The sequence below is a fragment of the Ascaphus truei genome, unplaced genomic scaffold (assembly GCF_040206685.1).
Source record: "Ascaphus truei isolate aAscTru1 unplaced genomic scaffold, aAscTru1.hap1 HAP1_SCAFFOLD_241, whole genome shotgun sequence".
Taxonomy (NCBI): Eukaryota; Metazoa; Chordata; class Amphibia; order Anura; family Ascaphidae; genus Ascaphus; species Ascaphus truei.
In genome coordinates, this window is record NW_027455334.1 from 85622 (window position 1) to 109576 (window position 23955).

At 51.3% G+C, this 23955-nt stretch overlaps 1 protein-coding gene across 1 annotated transcript in view; it reads right to left on the reverse strand.

The window, feature by feature from the left end:
- The window catches only part of LOC142479730 (high mobility group protein 20A-like), a 40453-nt gene that overhangs the window by 7557 nt on the left and 8941 nt on the right, over positions 1–23955 (reverse strand). Inside the window, exons 3-4 of the mRNA XM_075582604.1 lie at positions 22284–22357; positions 490–626 (exon numbers count right to left, since the gene is read on the reverse strand). Of these exons, the coding sequence (XP_075438719.1) occupies positions 490–626; positions 22284–22357 (211 nt within the window). The remainder of the gene's footprint in view (positions 1–489; positions 627–22283; positions 22358–23955) is intronic.

Sequence of the window (23955 nt, forward strand, 5' to 3'; positions counted from 1 at the left end):
TCTGCTCCCCACCCCCAGTCTCCTCACCTTTACCTCTGCTCCCCCCATCTCGTCTACTCACCCCCACCTCTGCTCCCCCATCTCACCTCCACCTCCGCTCCCCACCCCCAGTCTCCTCTACCTCTGCTCCCCACCCACAGTCTCCTCTACTCCACCTCTGCTCCCCCCCCATCTCCTCACCTCCACCTCTGCTCCCCCCCACCCTCTCCATGTCTCCTGACCTCCACCTCGTGCCTCTGCTCCCCCCCACCCCGAGCCGGGTCTCCTCACCTCCACCTCGTGCCTCTGCTCCCCCCACCCCCAGTCACCCCCCCCTACCCCCCGCCGGGTCTCCTCACCTCCACCTCTGCTCCCCCCACCCCCAGTCACCCCCCCCCGCCGGGTCTCCTCACCTCCACCTCGTGCCTCTGCTCCCCACCCCCAGTCTCCTCACACACCTCGTGCCTCTGCTCCCCCCACCCCCAGTCCCCTGTCCCCCCCCCCCCCAGCCGGGTCTCCTCACCTCCACCTCGTGCCTCTGCTCCCCAACACGCTGTTCTTCGCTCTGCGGCATCTCTTCCAGTACTGGCTCCTCTCTGTATTCCTGGTGGGGGTCCGGTGTCTGTGAGCCATCTGAGATGGGGGGCCTAGGGGGGGAAAGACACCGAACATTCACAAACGCCCGTGGCCTAGAAAGCCACTGTCCAGAACCTTCATGGCCCGTTATACCCCGGGTCTGGCGAGGTGGGAGACCGCTACTGCATTCTCAGCTCGCTCACAAGCAAGAGAGTGTGTGTCTACGTACACACACACACACACACACACACACACACACAAAATTGATATCCTACTTCGCGTCGTTTTCATTTCCCGGAGAGTCCCCAAGGAGACCAATGGGTTAAATCCAACCCTCTAGCCGAGACAGAACAGAAAACCCCCTGTACCTGTAGGAAGCCCTATAATTAGCCGCAGCTCTCCTTCCCAGGTAGCCTTGTAGTGCCAATTATCATCTTACCGCATTAATAGCATTCCCCATACTGAAGGGGATTGGTGCGACCTGCCATTGGGACGATCCTGGAAGGAGAATGACGGGAAGACGGATATTCATTTCCCCTTTTCCTTGTCGCCCCCTGGCATGGGCCACCCATGGGACGGGCACGAGCAGTACCCACATACAGGGAAGGAAACACAGAATATCTTGGCTGTGAAGCCATATGGCTGTGTCCCCATCTTAAAGTGTAACGGCAAAAGTGTCTGGCAGAGTTCATTTTGGAGGTGAAGATTTGAGGAAGATCGGGACTCTGCACAACAACTTTGCAACTGTGAGAACGTTACTTTCGATACGCTGTGATCCTTTGTACTCTTCTATCCTGCAGTACCTGGGAAGTCTCTCCTCCTGCATCTCACGATGCCCTCCCTACTGCTTTTTGTTTACCGTTTCCTCACTCCTTTGTGAACGTCTCTGTTCTCTCCAACTTCCCCACTCCGCCATTATTTATACACCTCCCTCCCAACAACTTCTGTACCCCTCACCTCCCAACAACTTCTGTACCCCTCAATAAAAAACACCCCCACAAATACTCTATTCACACCCTCTATCTACTCCTTCTTGCTGGGATCTCCCCTAATCCTGAACCAAGACATACACACCTGATTTCACCCATGCCTCCCTGCCATCTCTTCCCCTGTAAATTGTGTTAACCCGCTCATTTTAATACTGACTAACCTTAAAACTCACCCCACAAAGCATCCCAACAGCCTGCCCTCATGGCTATTCTCCCACACTCAGTCACTCCTACCACCCATTGTGGCCACGCACTGCCATCTACAGCACATTCCCTCAACTGCTGTCTCTAAGTCTCCCATCATACCTCTAAGGCCTCGGACATAGTAAGCGCTTAGGTGCTGATGCTCGCTCTTGCTTGCTGCCGCTCGCTCTACCAGGAGCTTTGTGCTGTCCTGGCAGAGGAGACAGCAAGCGCGCTTGGGAGGGCGGGTATCACTGTGTGTGTGTGTGTCACTTGGTAGCCGTCAGTGTGTGTGTGTGTGTCACTTGGTAGCCGTCAGTGTGTGTGTGTGTGTCACTTTGAAGTGGTCTGTGTGTTACTGGGGAACGTGTGTGTGTGTGTGTGTGTGTGTGTGTGCATATATATATAATATTTTAAAAATTAAACATTGTGCAACTTGATAAATATATTCACACACACGCGCACCACACACACACTGGTACACGCACACATCACACACACACACATACACACATATATATATATATATATATTATATATATATACAGTGTTCGACAAACCTATACATTTGCTCGCCCCGGGCGAGTGGATTTAACCCCCGGGCGAGTAAATATTGGCCCAAGCAGCACACGTTTGGTACTAGGTGGCGAGTAGATTTTTTGGTGATTTGGATATATATATATATATATTTTGGTGGATATATATATAATCACACACACACACAAACACACACACACCACCTTGCTGCCACCACTGCTCCGGGACACAACCCCTTTCCTCACCCCCCACCCTCCCACCCGCGGCACGCGCAACCCCCCCCCCCCCCCATCTCCCGCGCGGGCAGGGAGGCAGCTACGGTGATCGGGGCAGAAGGGGGACACATCACCCGCTCCCCCCCCACGGGGGCAGCGCAACACCCCTGCATCTCCCACGCGGGCAGGGAGGCAGGCACAAGGATCGGGGCAGAAGGGGGACACATCACCCACTAACCCCTTCTCCCCCCCCCCCCCCCACGGGGGCAGCGCAACACCCCTGCATCTCCCGTGCGGGCAGGGAGGCAGGCACAAGGATCGGGGCAGAAGGGGGACACATCACCCCGCTCCCCCCCCCCCCCCCGGGCGGGCGCAAGCCCCCTCCATCTCCCGCAGGCTGATAGCCACAGGGATCGGGCAGAAGGGGGCACATAACCGCTCCGCACATCAACACACACACACACACACACACGCACATCAACACACACACGCACATCAACACACACACGCACACACACGCACACTCGCACTCACTCACTCCGCTGGCGCCAGACAATAATTACCACATTCACATTTCCCTGCTCTCCTTCCATTGGTTGCTGAGGCGTCAATTGAGCGGAGTCAGCGCGTGAATTTAAAATTTCACTGTCGGCTCTGTTCAAGCGCGCCTCAGCAAGCAAGGGAAAGCATGCGCGAGCCCCTACTAAAGCCGCTTTAATTGTGGCTGTAGGGGCTCAGTGGCAAGCAGCAGCAAGCGAGAGCACGCTTAAGCAAGCAAGCAGTAACCATGCCTGGGCCTAAGATTGTAAGCTCTTCGGGGCAGGGATTTCCTTTCCTATTGTCTGATTTTGCTGCACTTGTTGTATAATTATAATTCCCTGTACTGTATTCTTTGTGAAGCGCTGAGTACACTTTTGGCGCTATATAAATAAAGACATACAATACAATACAAATAACCTCACCACAAGCCATAAATACTATGCCACGTGACTAGTTATTCATAGTCACAACAGCCTGCAGTACTTTCTGTCTACAACGAGCATCAACATCTCAATCAACGTCAGTCCTCAAGGGCCACCAACCAGTCAGCGTTTCAGGATATCCCTGCTTCAGCACAGGTGGCTCAATCAGTGGCTGTCGAAGACTGAGCCACTGATTGAGCCTCCTGTGCTGAAGCATGGATATCCTGAAACCCTGACTGGTTGGTGGCCCTTGAGGACTGGTGTTGGCCAACCCTGGTCGACTTCATAATAGCTGCCCTGCATAATTCGTTGGGTGATGCCCGAGCTTTCACAGCCCAAGATGCAGCCATCGATTTGGTAGGCCTTCTGGAGCCTGACTTCCTTGCATGGAACAAGCCTGGGTAATACCTGTGACGGTAGAGGTAGCCGGCCTCACATAATAAAGGTGAAGCCCGGCTGGCTGCCCCAATACCGTGTGCAATGGCCGCCTCTGTGAGACTCATTTGGCCTGGATGTAATGTTCTGTGTAACCCCTTCCAGAAAAGCGCTAATCCCTGTGTGCTGTCTGGAAGGGCGAAAACTGTATGAATTGGGGAACGGGGATTGTATATGTAAAAAGCCCTTTATTCCCTGTGTTAGCATGTTCCCCATACAGTTAGCAAGTCAGCATTGTATTTGTGATTTAGCATTTCTCTGTATGCAGACCCAGTAATTCACTTAGCTGGGCTGTCTGCAGATAAATGCCGACTTGTGACAGAGGCTGGGAGCGGCTAGGTGCCAGGGACAATGGTGAGCGGGGGATGAGCCTTTGTTCCTCCGAGACGCTGCGGCGCCTACCCAGCAGGAGGTATTGGGCCCGGGTAAGGGAACCATTTGCCGGGTCTGAGCCCCGTAGGCGCGATTCCCAATGGCCAGTTTAAATTCCCCCCTTGCCAGCTGCTCAGTCATCGTGGGGCGGTCCTGAGTGCCTAAGCCGGCCCCCTCCTCTGATTGGTGCAGCCGGGCGAGCCCTCGTCCTCCGATTGGCTGCACCGTCACGATCCGCGCTCTGATTGGCCGGTGGCTCCAGCTCCATGAGACGTATAGCAGACAGAGGGCTATGTAAGGAGCGTGGCCGTTCAGAGAACCAGGACAGTTTGGGAGCTGATCAGAGACATAGCTGCGGGATTTTCAAAAGTGCTCTGTGTGTAATAGCCCTGAGAAGCCCCGGAGTAGAAGCCGTTCAGGACAAACCTTCCACCAAAGCCGGCCCTTGCCCCTAGTGGAGGCTTGTTTCTCCCCCCCAGTTGGTGAGTGTCACACTGTGTTTATGTATTTTGTGTGCTTGCTGGCTTGCCAGAATAAACTTTAGTTCATTCAATTATTGTGTCCTTGTGCCGGGGGGAAGGGAGAACTAGGCTTATAATAAAGGTCAAGCCCACTTGGTTACCCCTGACCCGTGTTTTGGGGTCCTAGAGTGTCAGCTCTTGGGCCCGGGCATTGTGTATGCATTACTGTGACTGCGTGCAAAATATGAGACAATTGCCGTTTGGTGTTTTACCGTTTCCAGAGGTGCTGGGATGCTCTGCTTCAGCACAGAGCAGGAAAAGGTAAAAATGGGACACAAGGGGTTAATGTATATCTCCACACTCCAGCCAGGTATGAGACGGAGGTTTTTTTGATTAAACTAGGGTTCAGGGGGGAAATCATATAATGTATGAAGTATGGTAACAATGTTTTTTGAATGGGGGTTAACCATCCCCCAAGCTTGATATGTTGAAGGAACGTTCTAATTTGTTGTATGCAAACGATTAGCAGAGAGACATGTAGACTGTTATGATTTTATTAATAGTACCATGGGTGTAAATGCATAAACAGGCATGGCCCTTGTGTAGGTTACAGTTATGGGAGGTGGGGGGATTTAAATGACAGGCAGGGGACAGAATACGTTTAAAAGATTCACCCTGCTAGTTTATTGACCCACCATACAAGGGGGACAGGTAAGGCCTTGCCCCCGCTGCCTGCTACAGCGTCCGCTGTGGCGGACGCTGCGCTCACGAGAGCCCTCCCCGCAATGGCGCCGGGCCCGCTGCGAGGGGGGGCCGCAGCGCTCGCGCAAGAGCTACTCCTGCTCTCAATAGAATTGAGAGCAGGAACTCGCGTCGAGCGGCTAGGCACGCCCCCCCGGCGGTTCAGCCAATGAGGGCGAACCTGCCGGGTGACGTCATGGCCGCGCCCCCGTCACTCCTCCGCCACGCCCCCCCCGGTCTCTGCTCCTGCAGTGAGCTGCAGACCGGGGAATCGCCAGAACGCGCAGCCAAAAGCGCAGGCGCGCATTAGAGCGCCGTGACCGGGGCCTTAGCCTTAGCATAACTGAAGGCCTGGCTTATAAGGGACCCTGGGGAGAGGCCCTCCAGGATGTATACAAAAGTTAGAGCTTCAAAGGGGGTTAAACAGCTGGCCAGCAACTGGGGGGGGGGGGGGGGATTCTTTGACCAGAACCAGATATTCTGTCACTGAGCACAGGGGGGGGTTTGGTCAGGCACGCCAAGTGAGGGGACGTGGGTGAAGCTTGTTGCCTGGTTACCAGGGTTGCAATACGGAAGAATTTGGCTCTCACGCCAAGATTGGTTCCCCATTACCCAGATAGGGGTTTTGAAGGTATTATAAGCTGGTGCAGGCCACGGGGAAGGTGTTCTCTGCTGTAACATCAAGAAGGACGGGGTGGGGGTGAAAAAACTCCTCTTCACCATCACAGATTTGAACCCCGCTCAAGATGCATCAGTTCTAAGAGAAACATCTAAGTATTTCATGAGTCCATCAGTTCCATCTTGTGCGATTCACCTGAGATTCTGTCCCATTGGAGAAGTTGCAGCTCTGAGTAAATCGTCTAAATTTCTCAGAGGATAAGTGACCAAAATTCAACAGCAAGAGGCCACAGGAATGAAAAGATTCGTTTTGGCTCTCCCAGTTTCCAAAGTAAGTGTGTCTTTTTACTGTATTTTTGTGTAACATAGTTGTGTGCGTTCATTAGGTGAATAAACGCAATTTATTTTTATCTCTCTGGTTGCTCAATCAATGTTCCCGGTAATTAAAAGTCGTAATAAGCTGGGTCCCCCGTGACAATCCCCCCTTATTATCCAGAGACCCTTTGCCTTTTGATGCTGCTTGTCCCTTTCTTGCTCCTGACAGAGGGGGGGGGGGGGGGAGAGGGAGATATGAGTCTGACTTTCGGAATGACTGATCTTGCTTCAGACATCTCACTACATCCATTTGAAGCGCTTTCTCCTCGTCCCCAACTGGATTTGGACAAAATGAAGGTAGCAGGACCTCCTGCCCGAGACGGAAAACAGAGCTGACCAGTGCGGTACTGGTCTGAGAACCACCGTGTCCTGGTGAAAAATTAGGAAAGGTTCTTTAGAGCTGCAGCCCAAGCAATATCCTACATGCAAGTTTTTTTTTTTAATAAATCCGTTCTGTACTATGAGAAAACTTCTCATGTGTTATAATGTAACAAGCATTTTTTGTTTCTATAGCAACCATTTACAAAGTCACATCTCCTTCCTCTTCTGAAACAGGCTCTGGCACACCCCTTTTTGAGCCCTGCCCTCTCTCTAGCAGTGCACCAATTGTATCTAGTGACTGCCTGGTCACATGATCTTCCCCACAGAGCTTTGCATCTCGTCCTCTTCTCCTGCACCGACGGCCATTTAGTGAACCCCAGAGCCAAATCTTCGCTGACCACAGGAGAACGGATCGATCGGCAACTTAACTAATTAAGTATCATTGTGTGGATTGTATTGATGCAAATATTGAATAGAATAAAAAAAAAGGTAATTTTTTAACGGCACCTTGAATTGCTGCTTTAGCAGACGTGCCCACGGCTCGCACATTCTTCGTGCTCAAGTAACTGCGACCAGAAGCCCTTCAGGGTAGGGTCTATATCTGAGGATTGCAGAAGGAGTGCGAATGGGACCCGTGGCAACGCATCTACCACAAATAGTAAGTCCCACGGGCGGGACAGGATTCCGGAACGGGCGGCTCGATTTTGCGCCCTGCTTGGAAGAAGCGCACGACTAGATCCATTGAATCCAATAGCGCCGAGAGCCGTTATTGTACTTTAAGAGCGGCGATACGGAATCCTCTTTCGGATACTCCGGGTGGATCCCGGAAAAATCCACCTTGCCCCACATGTGGGAGCGACTCCACGGCGTGTAATAAACTCCAGCAGCGCTCGCTTCCCTCGCTGCCATCGAGGCCTCCGTGATCCTGCGAGAGGACCCTTTTCTCTGCAGCTTGGTCCTCTCATATCACTGATCGTCTCTCCAGGCCTGGGATGATTAATCGAGCCCCGAGATAGAAAGTCCGGCCATATTGGTACGTCCCACCGCTGACCTTTGAGCAGAGTGACGAGTAGTGGGCAGCCAGTCTCCCGAGGCCAGAATGGCACCATTGCCACAACGTCCGCTCTTCCCTTCACACACACACACACACACACACACACACACACACACACACACACACACACACACACACACACACACACACACACACACACACACACACACACACACACACACACACACACACACACACACACACACACACACACACACACACACACACACACACACACACACACACACACACACCAATAAGCTAGGCAGCGCATCCCCAAAACCTCCAGGGAAAACAAACTCTCTCTCGGGTAGAAGGGCAGAAAAAAATAAAATATAAAGACTACCTGGGAAGGAGGGACGTGACCAGAGGGAATGCTACAGGAAAGAGGGGTTTCTGTCCTCTCAGCTGGAGGGTGGGAATTAACCCATTGGTGCGCACTGCCATGTGACGACCAGGAAAACACACACACACACACACACACACACACACACACACACACACACACACACACACACACACACACACACACACACACACACACACACACACAGTGTATTAATCCAACCCAACGTGTCAGACCCATTCAGGGGCCTGTGATATTCACCCGGCGCGCTAGTGGTGGCTCAATACACTGAAATAAGTGAAGGATAATACACAATAATACTTAGTGATGTATAGTCAGGTGAAGGTGTCCAGTGAATGCACCCGAGGGTGCACTGTGAAAACACACACCCCAACCCTGGGTGGGAAAGGAAGAGTGAAAATAAATCAAAGTGACATAAATATGCAAGTGTAAAATATTACACAACCGCTGACCGCAGCCCGACCCCCAGCTCAACCTTCCTCCTTGGCTCTTGGAAGTGATGATGATGAAGACCGCGGGGAGCGCAGGTAACTGGTACGTAGAAAAAGAAAAGAAAAAAACACAAATAGTGCAATTTTGTGTGTAAAATAGAGGCAGGTGGATCGGTATCCACAGAAATAAGTGCTCACGCTCGTGGTGGTGATCAGGCCATGGTTCCCATAGGGACTCCCGGGGTGGTTTACCGGTATGGCGAATGAATGCAGTGTGGCGTGCGCTGCGGTGTGAAGGTCCCAGGCAAAGAAAGAGAGAACCAAAAGGAAGAAGGTGCGACGCACCGCCAAAAATGAAGGGTAGCCTGGATACAGAAATAGCTTTCATAAATCACAGGCATGTACACCGACATGTTTTGCGCTTACGGCGCTTTCTCAAGGTCCCTTCTGAGCTGGCCTCCGTTGGGACTGTAAATACCCTGCTTTCCCAGCAAAAAAAGCCATTCTCAGCGTCATCACGCATCAGCTAGCATGCAGGCGCGTCATCACGCATCAGCTGGCACGCAGGCGCGTCATCACGCATCAGCTGGCACGCAGGCGCGTCATCAACACATCAGCTGGCATGCAGGTGCGTCATCAACACAGCTGGCACGCAGGCGCGTCATCAACACATCAGCTGGCATGCAGGTGCGTCATCACATCAGCTGGCACGCAGGTGCGTCATCAACACATCAGCGGGTATGCAGGTGCGTCATCACATCAGCTGGCATGCAGGTGCGTCAAAAACACATCAGCTGGCATGCAGGTGCGTCATCAACACATCAGCTGGCATGCAGGTGCGTCAACACATCAGCTGGCACGCAGGTGCGTCATCACATCAGCTGGCACGCAGGTGCGTCATCAACACATCAGCTGGCATGCAGGTGCGTCAACACATCAGCTGGCATGCAGGTGCGTCATCACATCAGCTGACATGCAGGTGCGTCAAAAACACATCAGCGGGCACGCAGGCGCGTCATCAACACATCAGCTAGCATGCAGGCGCGACAAAAACACATCAGCTAGCACGCAGGTGCGTCATCAACACATCAGCTGGCACGCAGGCGCGTCATCAACACATCAGCTGCCATGCAGGTGCGTAATCAACACATCAGCTGCCATGCAGGCGCTTCATCAACACATCAGCGGGCATGCAGGCGCGTCAAAAACACATCAGCTGGCATGCAGGTGCGTCATCAACACATCAGCTAGCACGCAGGCGCGTCATCAACACATCAGCTAGCACGCAGGCGCGTCATCAACACATCAGCTGGCACGCAGGCGCGTCAAAAACACATCAGCTGGCATGCAGGTGCGTCATCAACACATCAGCTAGCACGCAGGCGCGTCATCAACACATCAGCTAGCACGCAGGCGCGTCATCAACACATCAGCTGGCATGCAGGTGCGTCATCAACACATCAGCTGGCATGCAGGCGCGTCATCAACACATCAGCTGGCATGCAGGTGCGTCAACAACACATCAGCTAGCACGCAGGCGCGTCATCAACACATCAGCTGGCACGCAGGCGCGTCATCAACACATCAGCTGGCATGCAGGCGCGTCATCAACACATCAGCTGGCACGCAGGCGCGTCATCAACACATCAGCGGGCACGCAGGTGCGTCATCAACACATCAGCTGGCATGCAGGCGCGTCATCAACACATCAGCTGGCATGCAGGTGCGTCAACAACACATCAGCTAGCACGCAGGCGCGTCATCAACACATCAGCTGGCACGCAGGCGCGTCATCACGCATCAGCTGGCACGCAGGCGCGTCATCAACACATCAGCGGGCACGCAGGTGCGTCATCAACACATCAGCTGGCATGCAGGCGCGTCATCAACACATCAGCGGGCACGCAGGTGCGTCATCAACACATCAGCTGGCATGCAGGTGCGCCATCAACACATCAGCTGGCACGCAGGTGCGTCATCAACACATCAGCTGGCATGCAGGCGCGTCATCAACACATCAGCGGGCACGCAGGTGCGTCATCAACACATCAGCTGGCATGCAGGTGCGCCATCAACACATCAGCTGGCATGCAGGTGCGTCATCAACACATCAGCTAGCACGCAGGCGCGTCATCAACACATCAGCGGGCACGCAGGTGCGTCAACACATCAGCTGGCATGCAGGTGCGCCATCAACACATCAGCTGGCACGCAGGTGCGTCATCAACACATCAGCTGGCATGCAGGTGCGCCATCAACACATCAGCTGGCATGCAGGCGCGTCATCAACACATCAGCTAGCACGCAGGCGCGTCATCAACACATCAGCTGGCATGCAGGTGCGTCATCAACACATCAGCTGGCACGCAGGTGCGTCATCAACACATCAGCTGGCATGCAGGTGCGCCATCAACACATCAGCTGGCACGCAGGTGCGTCATCAACACATCAGCTGGCACGCAGGCGCGTCATCAACACATTAGCTGGCACGCAGGCGCGTCATCAACACATCAGCTGGCACGCAGGCGCGTCATCAACACATCAGCTAGCACGCAGGCGCGTCATCAACACATCAGCTGGCACGCAGGCGCGTCATCAACACATCAGCTAGCACGCAGGCGCGTCATCAACACATCAGCTGGCACGCAGGCGCGTCATCAACACATCAGCTGGCACGCAGGCGCGTCATCAACACATCAGCTGGCACGCAGGCGCGTCATCAACACATCAGCTAGCACGCAGGCGCGTCATCAACACATCAGCTGGCACGCAGGCGCGTCATCAACACATCAGCTAGCACGCAGGCGCGTCATCAACACATCAGCTGGCACGCAGGCGCGTCATCAACACATCAGCTGGCACGCAGGCGCGTCATCAACACATCAGCTGGCACGCAGGCGCGTCATCAACACATCAGCTAGCACGCAGGCGCGTCATCAACACATCAGCTGGCACGCAGGCGCGTCATCAACACATCAGCGGGCACGCAGGCGCGTCATCAACACATCAGCTAGCACGCAGGCGTGTCATCAACACATCAGCGGGCACGCAGGCGCGTCATCAACACATCAGCGGGCATGCAGGCGCGTCATCAACACATCAGCGGGCATGCAGGCGCGCCATCACGCATGGTAGGTAACAAAAAAATAAATCTTTCAAAAAAAAAAAAAAACTACTTTAACAAAATACATATGAACAAAGAGACAGGAGTTGATAAAGCCTCGGACATGGTCAAAAAGACCGCGCTGAGCCGCGCTGAGGGGAAACATTATCCCTATCAGCGCGGCTTTAGACGGGGCGTGCGCAGGCGTGCGGAAATGCAGGAGACAGGCAAGTTTACATTTTGCCGCTCAGGGAAGCGCAGGGCCGGTCACATGACTTCCAGAAGCCAGTGGCAGTCCGTGACGTGGCGCCCTAGCCCGGCCCCGCCTCCCACCCGGCACACAAGCGCGCTCGCTGACGCTCATGCAGGGACACGAAAAATCTCCTGCGTGAGCGTCAGCGCTGCCCAGCGCTCTTCACTACACTATGTCCCAGGCCTTAGTCCTATGTAACACTTTCTGCCACTTTAATAATGAAATTAAGGAGCGAGAGAAATGGCAACTCACTGTCTCTAAACCGTTAAAAACAAAGTATTAAGAAAAGCACCCGAGAGTCCCTATGGGAACCAAGCATGATCACCACCGTGAGTGTGAGCGCTCACTTCTGTGGATACTGATCCATCAGCCTCTGTGTTACACACACAATTGCACTATTTGTGTTCTTTTGATACGTACCGGTTACCTGCGCTCCCCGCATTCTTCCTCATCACCATCACTAAGGGGCCTGCAACCTGCGGCTTTGAGTATACACGTGTCGAGCCTGTCCAGGACCCCGTCTCAAGACATTATTTACAAAGTAGGTGCCAGACAGGATCCCTTTTAATGCACTCGCTGTGGAAAACAATACCAAGGACCAATAGCCCAAGTAAGAGTAATACTCTAATACAAGGGCGGGCGCAAACACACCGCACTGCTACTATACGGGGGGCGTATCCCCACCTCGTCCCCTCAGGGACTAAAAGCTAAAATAACATTTTAATAACGTCAACAAACAAAATAAAAATGTACATCGTGAACAAGGTTAAAATCCTCCATGGGGCGGTGACTAGCTGCAGGATAGTGCCTGGCGTGGCGCTCCGGTGAGCACACGGTGTGAGTACACAGAGTCTGCCCTGGTGCAGGGGAAGAGTGATACATCTCAATCCTCCATCAGGGGTAAACCTAGTAAGGCGGGTATCCCGCTCACTCGTGTACTACGTAATATACCTCTAACATGTACACACATATACAGTGGCGTACTAGAGAGAAGCTCTGGCAGTGTAGGAACGGGTAACTATAATCGCACACGCATGAAAATCTGTTTAACTTAATGGGGCATAAGTATCCATATTGGTAATCCAAAAGCACATTATATACGGGCTAATACTCTATGTATAATGAGGTGGGAGAGCCAACAGAAAGGCTAAACAGTTACCATATGCTGTGACACACCTATCAGCACTGCGCGTGTACGTGTGACGCGGAGCAGCACGGCACACATTGTGTACTGAATGTGTCCTCTCTGTACACTGAGGCGATGGAAGTAACCACATGAACTAGGCAGATACAATACAATGTGACGCATGCATGGTGCAAATCAGAGCGGCTTAGCAGCCGGATAACCAGAAGACGAGCCGTATGGGTCGGCTCCAGGGGCCGCCCCACTTCCCCGGATGCCAGCGTCGTCCCGTCATCCCGTATATAATGTGCTTTTGGATTACCAATATGGATACTTATGCCCCATTAAGTTAAACAGATTTTCATGCGTGTGCGATTATAGTTACCCGTTCCTACACTGCCAGAGTTTCTCTCTCGTACGCCACTGTATATGTGTGTACATGTTAGAGGTATATTACGTAGTACACGAGTGAGCGGGATACCCGCCTTACTAGGTTTACCCCTGATGGAGGATTGAGATGTATCACACTTCCCCTGCACCAGGGCAGACTCTGTGTACTCACACCGTGTGCTCACCGGAGCGCCACGCCAGGCACTATCCTGCAGCTAGTCACCGCCCCATGGAGGATTTTAACCTTGTTCACTATGTACATTTTTATTTTGTTTATGGACGTTATTAAAATGTTGTTTTAGCTTTTAGTCCCTGAGGGGACGAGGTGGGGATACGCCCCCCGTATAGTAGCAGTGCGGTGTCTCTGCGCCCGCCCTTGTATTAGAGTATTACTCTTATTTGGGCTATTGGTCCTTGGTATTGTTTTCCACAGCGAGTGCATTAAAAGGGATCCTGTCTGGGGGGCGTGCCGATGACGTCATCCAAGACGGAGGGCTAAGAGGAGAGCTCCAGAGACCCGCATGAATAAAACTAATTTAAACTAGATTTACCCCGAAAATTCAGGCACCAAAAGATACAGGACAGACCCCCAAACACGCAGGGATGTCCCAGAAACCGAAAAATCAGTCGGGACCAGGAGTTGCAAAGTTTTTCACCCCGTCAAAGCAGAGCACTGAGGCCGCCGCCAGAAAACAAGATGGCGCCTCCCCGCCCGGCGCACGAGGCACTAGGCCGGCAACAATAATGCAAGAGCACTCACCCGGTATAATGACTGCAGAGCAGGGGATCACAAAGGCTTACCTGGAGGAAATCCACAGCAAATTGTACAGATCCCTGCAGTCTGACCTGAGAGAGGCGGTTGACGAACTAAAACGAGACATAACAGGGCTCACCAAGCGGACCGCATCCCTGGAGGCCAGGCTAGAAGAGGCCCTCACTCACCAGAAGGAGGCGGATGAGGAAATCACCCGACTGGGAGCGGAGGTGAACGCACTTAAAGATGGTCTCGAGGACCAAGAAAACCGGGACCGCCGCCAGAACATCAGACTGCGCGGGGTCCCGGAGGAGGTCCTCCCTAATCAGATCCGGGGATACCTCAAAGAATTCTTTACTACCGTCTGTGAAGGCCTGGACGAGAGAGAGCTTGAAATTGACAGAGCTCATCGCGCGCTAGGCCCGAGGTCTGAGGACCCCAACAGAAGAAGGGATGTGATCATCCGTCTTCATAACTACACGGCCAAAGAAAAAATTATGACCGCATGCCGCGAGAAAGACCCCATTCAATACCAGGGGGAGGACATCCAAGTTTACACAGACCTGTCCAAAAAGACCGTGGATAGACGCAAAGGATTACGCCCCTTAACTTTACTTTTGCGAGAAAAGGGAATAAAATACAAATGGGGGTTTCCCTTCAAATTGACAATCCACCACAAGGGAAAATTTTATACTATTAGATATCCTGAAGACATGACCCCACTGGTCCAAGCCCTTGGACTAACCCCCCCTGCCTCCTGGGAAAACGAAGATCGCCACCCCCCGAACCAGGAACCTGAAGATCCCCCGGTCCGAGCATCGGTAAGACTCGCGGGACAACGCCACACAAACATGAAGTAGCGGCCCCTGTGAAGCGCGGCACCGCTCCCTTTCAGCTCCCGATGACATCCCCCCTGTGACAAAGGGGAAAAAAGCCCAGAGGTACTCACCCGAGACGGAAGCAACCGCAACACGGATCGACCGACGACCACTGGATACCGACACAGGTGATCAGCAGGAACCTCGCGAGACTACGTCCCTTCCCGCCTGTGACCGGAGCGCCATCCGTTCCCCCCCGGAGTGAGGGGAGGGGAGCCGTCGGGCCCTCCGCCCGCCATTTTCCGATCCAACTATAACCAGGCAAGGACCGGGCCACAGACCAGCCGTGCAACCTGTGGCCCTGATGGCGACGCGATCTTTACCGGCGAGAACTCTAATCCCTGAGGTCTTCAGAACGAGGGTTGTTCACCGAACGGGTCTGTAACCCAGTTTAGTTTAAAGGCCTAGTTGGACATAGGATGGTTGCCCAAATTAAAGTTAAAAGGCCGTTAGGTTAGAAATTTAGTTAACTATTGTTACTGCTACCCTTTGTGTAAAAGTTAATCGATAAATCAATCCCCTTGTTAAAACTACCCATCCCGCATTCCCCCCCCCCCCTTTTATCCCCGGTTAATATAAGCTATATATCATATTCTAAAGGATGACGCCGCGTGCCCCCCCCCCCGCTCCCCATACCTCTACCCCAACCCTTCCTCTCTTGCCTCAACTCATATCCCCCAAAAAAAAAAAAAAATTCTGCTTATAGGCTCATCTATCTGAAGCCCCAAAGTAAGATTGCTGTAGACAGAGTAGTGGTAAGAAGTGTAATAATAATATGCACCAGAGTTTAGAAGTTATATATATACTCCCTCCATACCCCCCCCTACCTCTTCCCCTCCCCCATGCCTTCCCCCCCCTACGCTTACCCCCCCTACCCATACCTCCCCCCCTCCAATCCTCACGGGCCCCCCCCCCCCTTTTTTTAATTTTTTTTTTATTATTATTATTTTTATTTACCCCCGCCCTCCCCCTCCTCCCCCCCACCCCATCCCCCTCTACCTCCCTCCCAATGGTATAAAGATTGTAAGATCTGGAGAGAAACTGCCCCCCCAATCAAAAGGTGGGAATATCCCTATGTGAAACAATAGTAAACATGTGTACTGCTATGCTAAATGTCGATCAAAGGGGTTATACTCATGATACTTATAGCCCATTGATGTAAAGACCGTCATGCTGACACGATACACTGCAGAGGAGCACACATTGCAGAAAGTCTATGCATACGTACCCCCCTTGGCCCCCCCTCCCCCCCCACCCCCCCCATCCCTCCCATCCCTAATCACCCCCCCATCCCAAGCCCCCCCCAGTCCCTCCCATCCCCCCGCTCCCCCTTACTCTCCCACCCCCCCCCCTCCACCCCACCCCATCCCATCTCCTTCCCAAAGGTGGAAATAACCCGGCGTGAAACAATAGTAAATACGTGGAATGTAATGCTAAATGTCAATTGAAAAGGTCATACCCATGAACTCTACAGCCCACTGAGATAGAGGTAGTCATGTTGCTGTTCTATACCACAGAGGAATACAATGCAGAAAGTATGTACTAGACAAATGAGCCATGTATATGTACCCCCTCTCCCCCCCCTACCTCCTACCCCCTCCCCGCCCCCCTCCTTCCCCACCCCCACTCCCCCCCTTCCGCCCCCCCCACCCCCTTTCCCCCCCTACTCCCCCCCCTCCCTCCCCGCCCCCTCTACCCCCCTCCCTTCCTAGCTCCCTACCCCTAACTAGAATGATGGAAGTCTCTGGAGAGGCACTGACCCATGACTCACAGGTACCCATGGTAATATGCAACATAGCAGAAAATGTACATAATGCTAAAGAGATATGTTCGACTATTGCTACTTCTCTCTTGAGACCACGACAAAGGAAAATGCAAAGAGTCATAAATGTTGAATGTTCCCTCACTAAAGTAATAGGTAAATCAAGAATGTATAAATGGGGCAACCAATTCCCAGGTAAACCCTATCAAAAAGAACACTCCCCCCCTCCCCCCTCCTGCCTACCCCCCCCCTCTTCTGTCCCCCCCTCATAAACCCCCCTACCTAGTTTCAGATCTACCCAGGAGATCAACTCACACCCGCTGAGGATAGCTACATTCCCTAGGATAGGCATTAGGGATAAAAGTAAAATCCCACTAACTCAGGCCAACCCACACTAAACGAGACATCCACCCGAACATAAAGGGGTCTAATTAGGACCTACCAGAAGAAATCAAGCATAAAGGGCCAAGGCATATCCCTGCCTCTAACCCCTGATGACTGCTCCCCTCCCCTACCCCCACCCACCCCCCAAACTTGCCCTATCCACCCACTATCCCCTCCCAGCTAATAGAGGATTCTCAAACTAAAGAAGGGTAAAGCGAGCCAGATATTGATCACTGTGCCCGCACTACACCAAGACTCCTATTGTATAAGTTCCACCCCCGCGTCCCCCCTCTCTTCACAGAGAAAATGAAGGGAAAAAGCGGGTAAAATATGAAACCATAGGGTCTCTACCTCGCCCACTCCGGACGGTTACCGTCACCGGACCCACCCCCCAAGGGTCCTTTACCCGACAAACCGACTACCCCTTAGATCGGTCTTGTTCCATTAAGACCAGAACAAGGTCTACTTTCATCTCTTACTGTTACCTGCTGACACTTTCCCAGCAGGCCCCCTCCCCCCTCTCACACCCTCCCCCCCCTCACACCCTGGTCAACTAAGGCCCACAAAAGACAAGAATACCATCTAACTGAACACCCAGCTACTGACCCTTTATAAAAATAAAAAAATAAAAACTTCACATAGACAAGGGAGACAATGGCCAAGCAAGGACCAATTAAACTAGTGTCTCTTAATGTAAAGGGACTACAGAATAATAGGAAAAGAAGGCTAGCCCTTCAAGAATTAAAAAAGCTCAATGGTGATATTGTCTTTCTCCAGGAGACGCATTTTACTGCGCAGGAGCCGCCCAAAACTTTCCAAAATGCATACCCTATGAGTTACTACTCATCATTCAGTAGTAAAAAACGGGGAGTAGCCATTTTGATCAGGCAAGGCACCCCCTTCAATTTAACAAAAGTCACAACGGACCCAGAGGGTAGATTTGTAGTGGTGTATGGCTCTCTGGCAGGATCCGCGATCGCCCTGATCAACCTCTATGCCCCCAATGAGAATCAGCCAATCTTCCTCAGAAAAGTACTAGAGGAGATTGATCCGGAATATTTGTCCTCCCTGATAATAGGAGGAGATCTAAATATGGTCCTCAACCCAGCAGAGGACAAATCAACCACACCGGGACGTCCGCATCCGCCCCAAGCAATAAGATTGGGGAAAAGTTTTAGGGACATTATAAAGGAATTCTCACTAGTAGATATTTGGAGAGCACAACACCAGGGTCAAAGAGATTATACTTTCTACTCGGCCCCTCACCAGACCTATTCCCGTATTGACTGTTTCCTTGCTACCAAGAATGTTCTAGAAGCAACAACCAACACAGATATTGGCCCAATCACATGGTCAGATCACGCCCCAATTTCTCTAAATCTCACGACCCCATTCGTAAAAACATTCACATATAACTGGAGACTAAATGACTCTCTCTTAAACAATAAAGAGATAGAAAGAGAGATCAAAAGAGCCCTAAAGAATTATTTCAGACTAAACCTAGGGTCGGTGGACTCCCCAGCTACCCTGTGGGAAGCCCACAAAGCGGCCATTAGGGGCCAACTTATCTCGATAGCATCATATAGGAAGAAAGCCAAAGTAAAACTGACCAAAGAGCTTACTGACAAAATTATACAACTAGAGCAGCAACACAAACTGAACCCGTCCAGGAGAATTTACAAATCACTGACAGCTGCCAGAGTTAAACTAAAGGATATACAACTAGAAAATGTAGAAAAAGCTCTAAAATGGACGGGCCAGAGGTATTACGACAAAGGGAACAAAGCCGATAGACTTCTTGCTAGCAGGTTAAGAGGCATACAAAAAAGATCACAGATCACAGCGATCAAGAATAGGTCTGGTGAGATAGTCTATAATGAGAAAAAAATAGCGGAGGAATTTACCAAATTCTACACCAAATTATACAATCTGAGATCCAACTCCGCTATTCCAAAGTCAACTGCAGAAACATCAATAATAAATTACCTTTCTGATTGTAACCTCCCCTCCCTGACAGAGGAGGAGAATGAAAGGTTAAATGGTAAAATAACAGTGGATGAACTGTCAGCTGCGGTAAAAGCATCCAAATCCTCCAAAGCGCCGGGACCTGACGGCTATACAAATTCCTACTACAAGAAGTTCCTACCTATACTGACACCCCACCTTCTAAATCTATTTAACTCCTTCATGGAGGGAAACCCAATACCAAACTCTATGTCCTCAGCTAACTTAGCAATAATCCACAAAGAGGGGAAGGACCCGACCCAGTGTGGAAGTTATAGGCCCATATCTCTTTTGAACAATGATCTAAAACTGTACAGTAAAATTCTCGCGAACAGGCTAAACCCCATATTACCCAGACTTATCCATTCAGACCAAGTTGGATTTGTCACAGGACGCCAAGCAGCGGATAACACGCGTAAAATAATAAACATAGTTGACCATGCCCACATGTCCAAAACAAGGGCAATGCTACTGAGTCTAGATGCAGAGAAGGCATTCGATAGGATAGACTGGTTATTCCTAGACAAGGCCTTGGAAAAATTTGGCTTCAAAGATAAGTTCCTGGAAGGAGTCCGGGCTCTCTACCAGAACCCTTCCGCCGCGGTCAAACTCCCAGGTGGAACGGGCGAGAGATTTCAAATTAAAAATGGCACAAGGCAGGGTTGTCCCTTATCTCCTCTTCTTTTTGCTCTCACGATCGAACCACTTGCGACCAAAATTCGAAACAATATAAATATACAGGGTGTCAAGATAGGTGAAACAAATTTTAAAATATCCCTATTCGCCGACGATATCATTCTGACCCTGACCAGACCCCAAACTTCTCTTCCGAACCTTCAAAGAGAACTATTGGACTTTGGTAAAGTGTCTGGGTACAAAATAAACAGTGGAAAATCGGAGGCCTTAAATATTAGCCTACTGGATGAGGAAGTGAAACTACTCAAACTGAATTTCAATTACCGGTGGTGTCCTTCATATATTAAATACCTGGGAGTAAATATATCAAGACACTACAGAGCTCTATACCAAGATAACTACCCAGCGCTTTGGGTTACAATTAAGAAAGATTTGGAACAGTGGCAAGGTTACCAGATATCATGGATTGGGAGAATGGTCTCCGTTAAGATGAATATTCTCCCTAGACTTTTATACTATTTTCAGACACTCCCGGTCCATGTGCCTGGCACTGATCTAAAGAGCATACAAAACAGGATGTTTAATTTCATTTGGCAGGGCAAAAGGCCCAGAGTAGCAAGATCGGTCTTGTTGGCGCCAAGAGGAAAGGGGGGTATGGCCGTCCCAGATATACACAAATACTATATAGCAGCACAATTGAAACAAGCTGTTATGTGGAATGCCGACCCAGCCAAACACTGCTGGATCGATATTGAATCTAAATATGCCAGAATGCCTTCTCTGCAGGCCTGCCTATGGAGTTTAGATAAAGGAGAAAGGCAGATGCACAACCTAAAATTACAAGCGTCCCTGTTTACATGGGAAATATGGTCAAAACACAAGACCAGACTCGGACTGTGCTCAGCTAACCCACAACTCACGCCCCTATCCAACAACCCAAAATTCCCCCCGGGATGCGGATCTAAGCTATACGACCGATTGAAAGAGGGGCGGATCGGGACGATTGCGGACCTTCTGAGCCTAGACACGTTCCTGAGTTACCAAGAAGTTAAAGCCAAATACAAAATCAGGGAATTGGACACATTCAAATACCTACAAATTCGACACTTTGCCCAAAAGATATGCCAGTCCCCAGAATTCCCCTCCCTCACAAAATTCGAACGACTGTGTCAAGCAAACACATACCAAAGGGGATTAATTTCCGATATATATACTATTATAGAAAACTCAACGGTCACCCAAGACCACGACTACATGCTCAAATGGGCGGCAGACTTGAACATTACAGTAGAAAGGGAGATTTGGGAGGAAATTTGGCAGGCAGCCTCAGGAACGTCCCTATGCACCGTTACAAAGGAGAATATCTATAAAATTCTCTACCACTGGTACCTCACCCCAGCGAGGTTGAACCAGATCTACCCCCTGGCGTCAGATTTATGTTGGAGAGGCTGCGGTCATAGAGGGGACATGGCCCACATCTGGTGGTCCTGTCCGGAAATTGTTAAGTACTGGGCAAAGGTCCAAAATTTGATAAAAGAGGTCACAGACCTAGAATTACCTATAGAACCGCTGACCTTCCTACTTGCAAGGCCAATACCAGGTATTGTCCGGACAACTGGGAAATTAATCTCCCATATCTTAACTGCGGCTAGATGCGAGATAGCGGCCTCCTGGAAGAGACAAACCACACCATCCAAAATGTCCATTAAAAAAAGGGTCAATGGAGTGATGGTAATGGAGAAGTTGACGGCCATGCTAAGGCAAAAGCTTATCGCCTTCGATACGATATGGGAACCCTGGTGGCTCCTCAACAGATGAAGGCCCTGGTAGGTCGAAAATATGTAAAGAAACAAACTAGTCTCCTCTGAACCCCAATGTCAGCCCACTAAGACCAAGGGCCACAGATTTAGGGCCCCCAGGATGTGAACTCCCAACCCTCCCTAACTCCCTCCTCCCTCCCCCCCGGCCCCTCTGTCCTCACTCTCAGAGGACCCCTCTTCTGGGACACCCAAGGTTGCCCCTTCTTTACCCCAGAAAAAGTTAAAATGTTTACGTATTAGGCAAAGTATTGAAACTGTAAATCACATGTTGTATCAGTGCCTAATAAAACAATTTGAAAAAAAAAAAAGGGATCCTGTCTGGCCCCTACTTTGTAAATAATGTTATTGTCCCCTTTGCACCCTGCTTGTTCACCATTATTATTGGGAATATTAGGTTGAGTGGCAGGTCACCAAAAGTGCCTTTTCCCCCTTTCTCAAGAGACAGACACTTTAAAAAAGGTTCTATGTCGACCGGAACCGTAGAGAGCCTTGTTGGATATCGGAATATATATATATATATTTATTATATATGCACCTCCCTCCAGCACACGCCCCCTCACCTGGCAAGGGGCGGGTCCACATTCTCCTTGGTCTCTTCACAGAAAGGTGGCGCTGCTGAGCTCGAGCTCTCCATCTAAAGAGAAGCAGCAACAGTGACACACGGCATCTCTCTCTGCTACACCAGTGTGTACACACACACACACACACACACACACACAGGGGGTGTCGTCTTCCTGTGAGCTCTCCAGCCGCAGTGCTGGTCTCCCCTCCCTGCTCACTTCCCCTGGCTCAGGAAGGCGTTATCCTGCCTGGCCCCCGGAGGCTGCATCCTGGTCCCCTGGCTTCAGCTGCAAGGCCTCTGACATGAGGGGAAGCCCAGGCTAAGCCTGCAGAGCATCACACCACTAACCCCTTCCCTGCCAGAGACCTGCAGAGCACCGTTCTATTAACCCCTTACCTGCCAGAGCCATACAGAGCATTGCTCCATTAACCCCTTCCCTGCCAGAGACCTGCAGAGCATCGTTCTATTAACCACTTACCTGCCAAGCATCAAGTCATTAATCCCTTCCCTGTCGGACACCCGCAGAGCGGCGCTCCATTGACCCCTTACCTTCCAGAGACCTGCAGAGCATCGCACCACTAACCCCTTCCATGCCAGAGATTCGCAGGGCGTTGCACCACTAATCTGCTCCCTGCCAGATCCGCAGAGCATCGCTCCACTAACACCTTCCCTGCCACATTGCTGCAGAGCATCGCGCCACTAACTCCCTCCCTGCTGGAGACCTGTACAACGTCGCTCCGGTAACCATTACATACATATTTAGTTACATAGGCCCACAGGTTCCACAATGCATGCAAAGAAGTTTGGAGCGATGCATCCTGGGTATTACCCAAAGAGACAAGAAAAAGAATGAATGGGTTCATTACCAAAAAAACAAAAGTCTGTGACATCATCACACGGGGGAATAAATTAAAATGGCGGTGGGCCGGACACATCGCAGGAAGAAATGACCGTCGTTGGACAAAGATGGAACTTGACTGGATTCCAAGAGAGATTAAAAGACCAAGACGCCGACCCAAAGTAAGATGGTAGGATGGGATGAGGGAATGTGTGGGAGAAGAGAGGCTGTAACCGCAGGACCTGGGGGATCATTGGGGGGGGGGGCTTCATCCAGCAGTGGGGAGACACAGGTTGAAGAACCGGCTAAAGTGGGACAGGTACTCGCCAACATGCAAATGAGGCCTCAACCCCCAAGTATAGAACGCACCAAAAATTCATGGCCCTCATTCTCCGGAGGCTGGACTGTCCCTGGGCCTGAGGGCATTTAGGAAGAAGACATGATGGCAGAGGGTGCAATGAACCCCCGGAGGTGAAACAAAAGCACTCATTCAAACCTCAAACTGGCTACCTACACCTGCCAGATTCTCCCCAGTGAAGCAGCACGGCAACAACTGGGAGACCAACCCGAAAAAGGTTTCATAGGATATTGTTGGCCGTAGTGAAGTTCGAAGAAAAGATGAAGGCCTCACTGAGCTCAAAAAGGCGGACACCTATTCTATTCCAGAGGTACAGATACTGGAAGAATCAGGGGAGGCTTGGTCGTTCACACGGTATGGAGAAAATAACAGTGGAGTATGAAAGCTGATCGGAAAGGAAAGCCAGAACCGTCATTCAAACAACCCAAGTGTGCGCTCCGACATCAAGTCACGCCGACGATGAAATCGAAGACT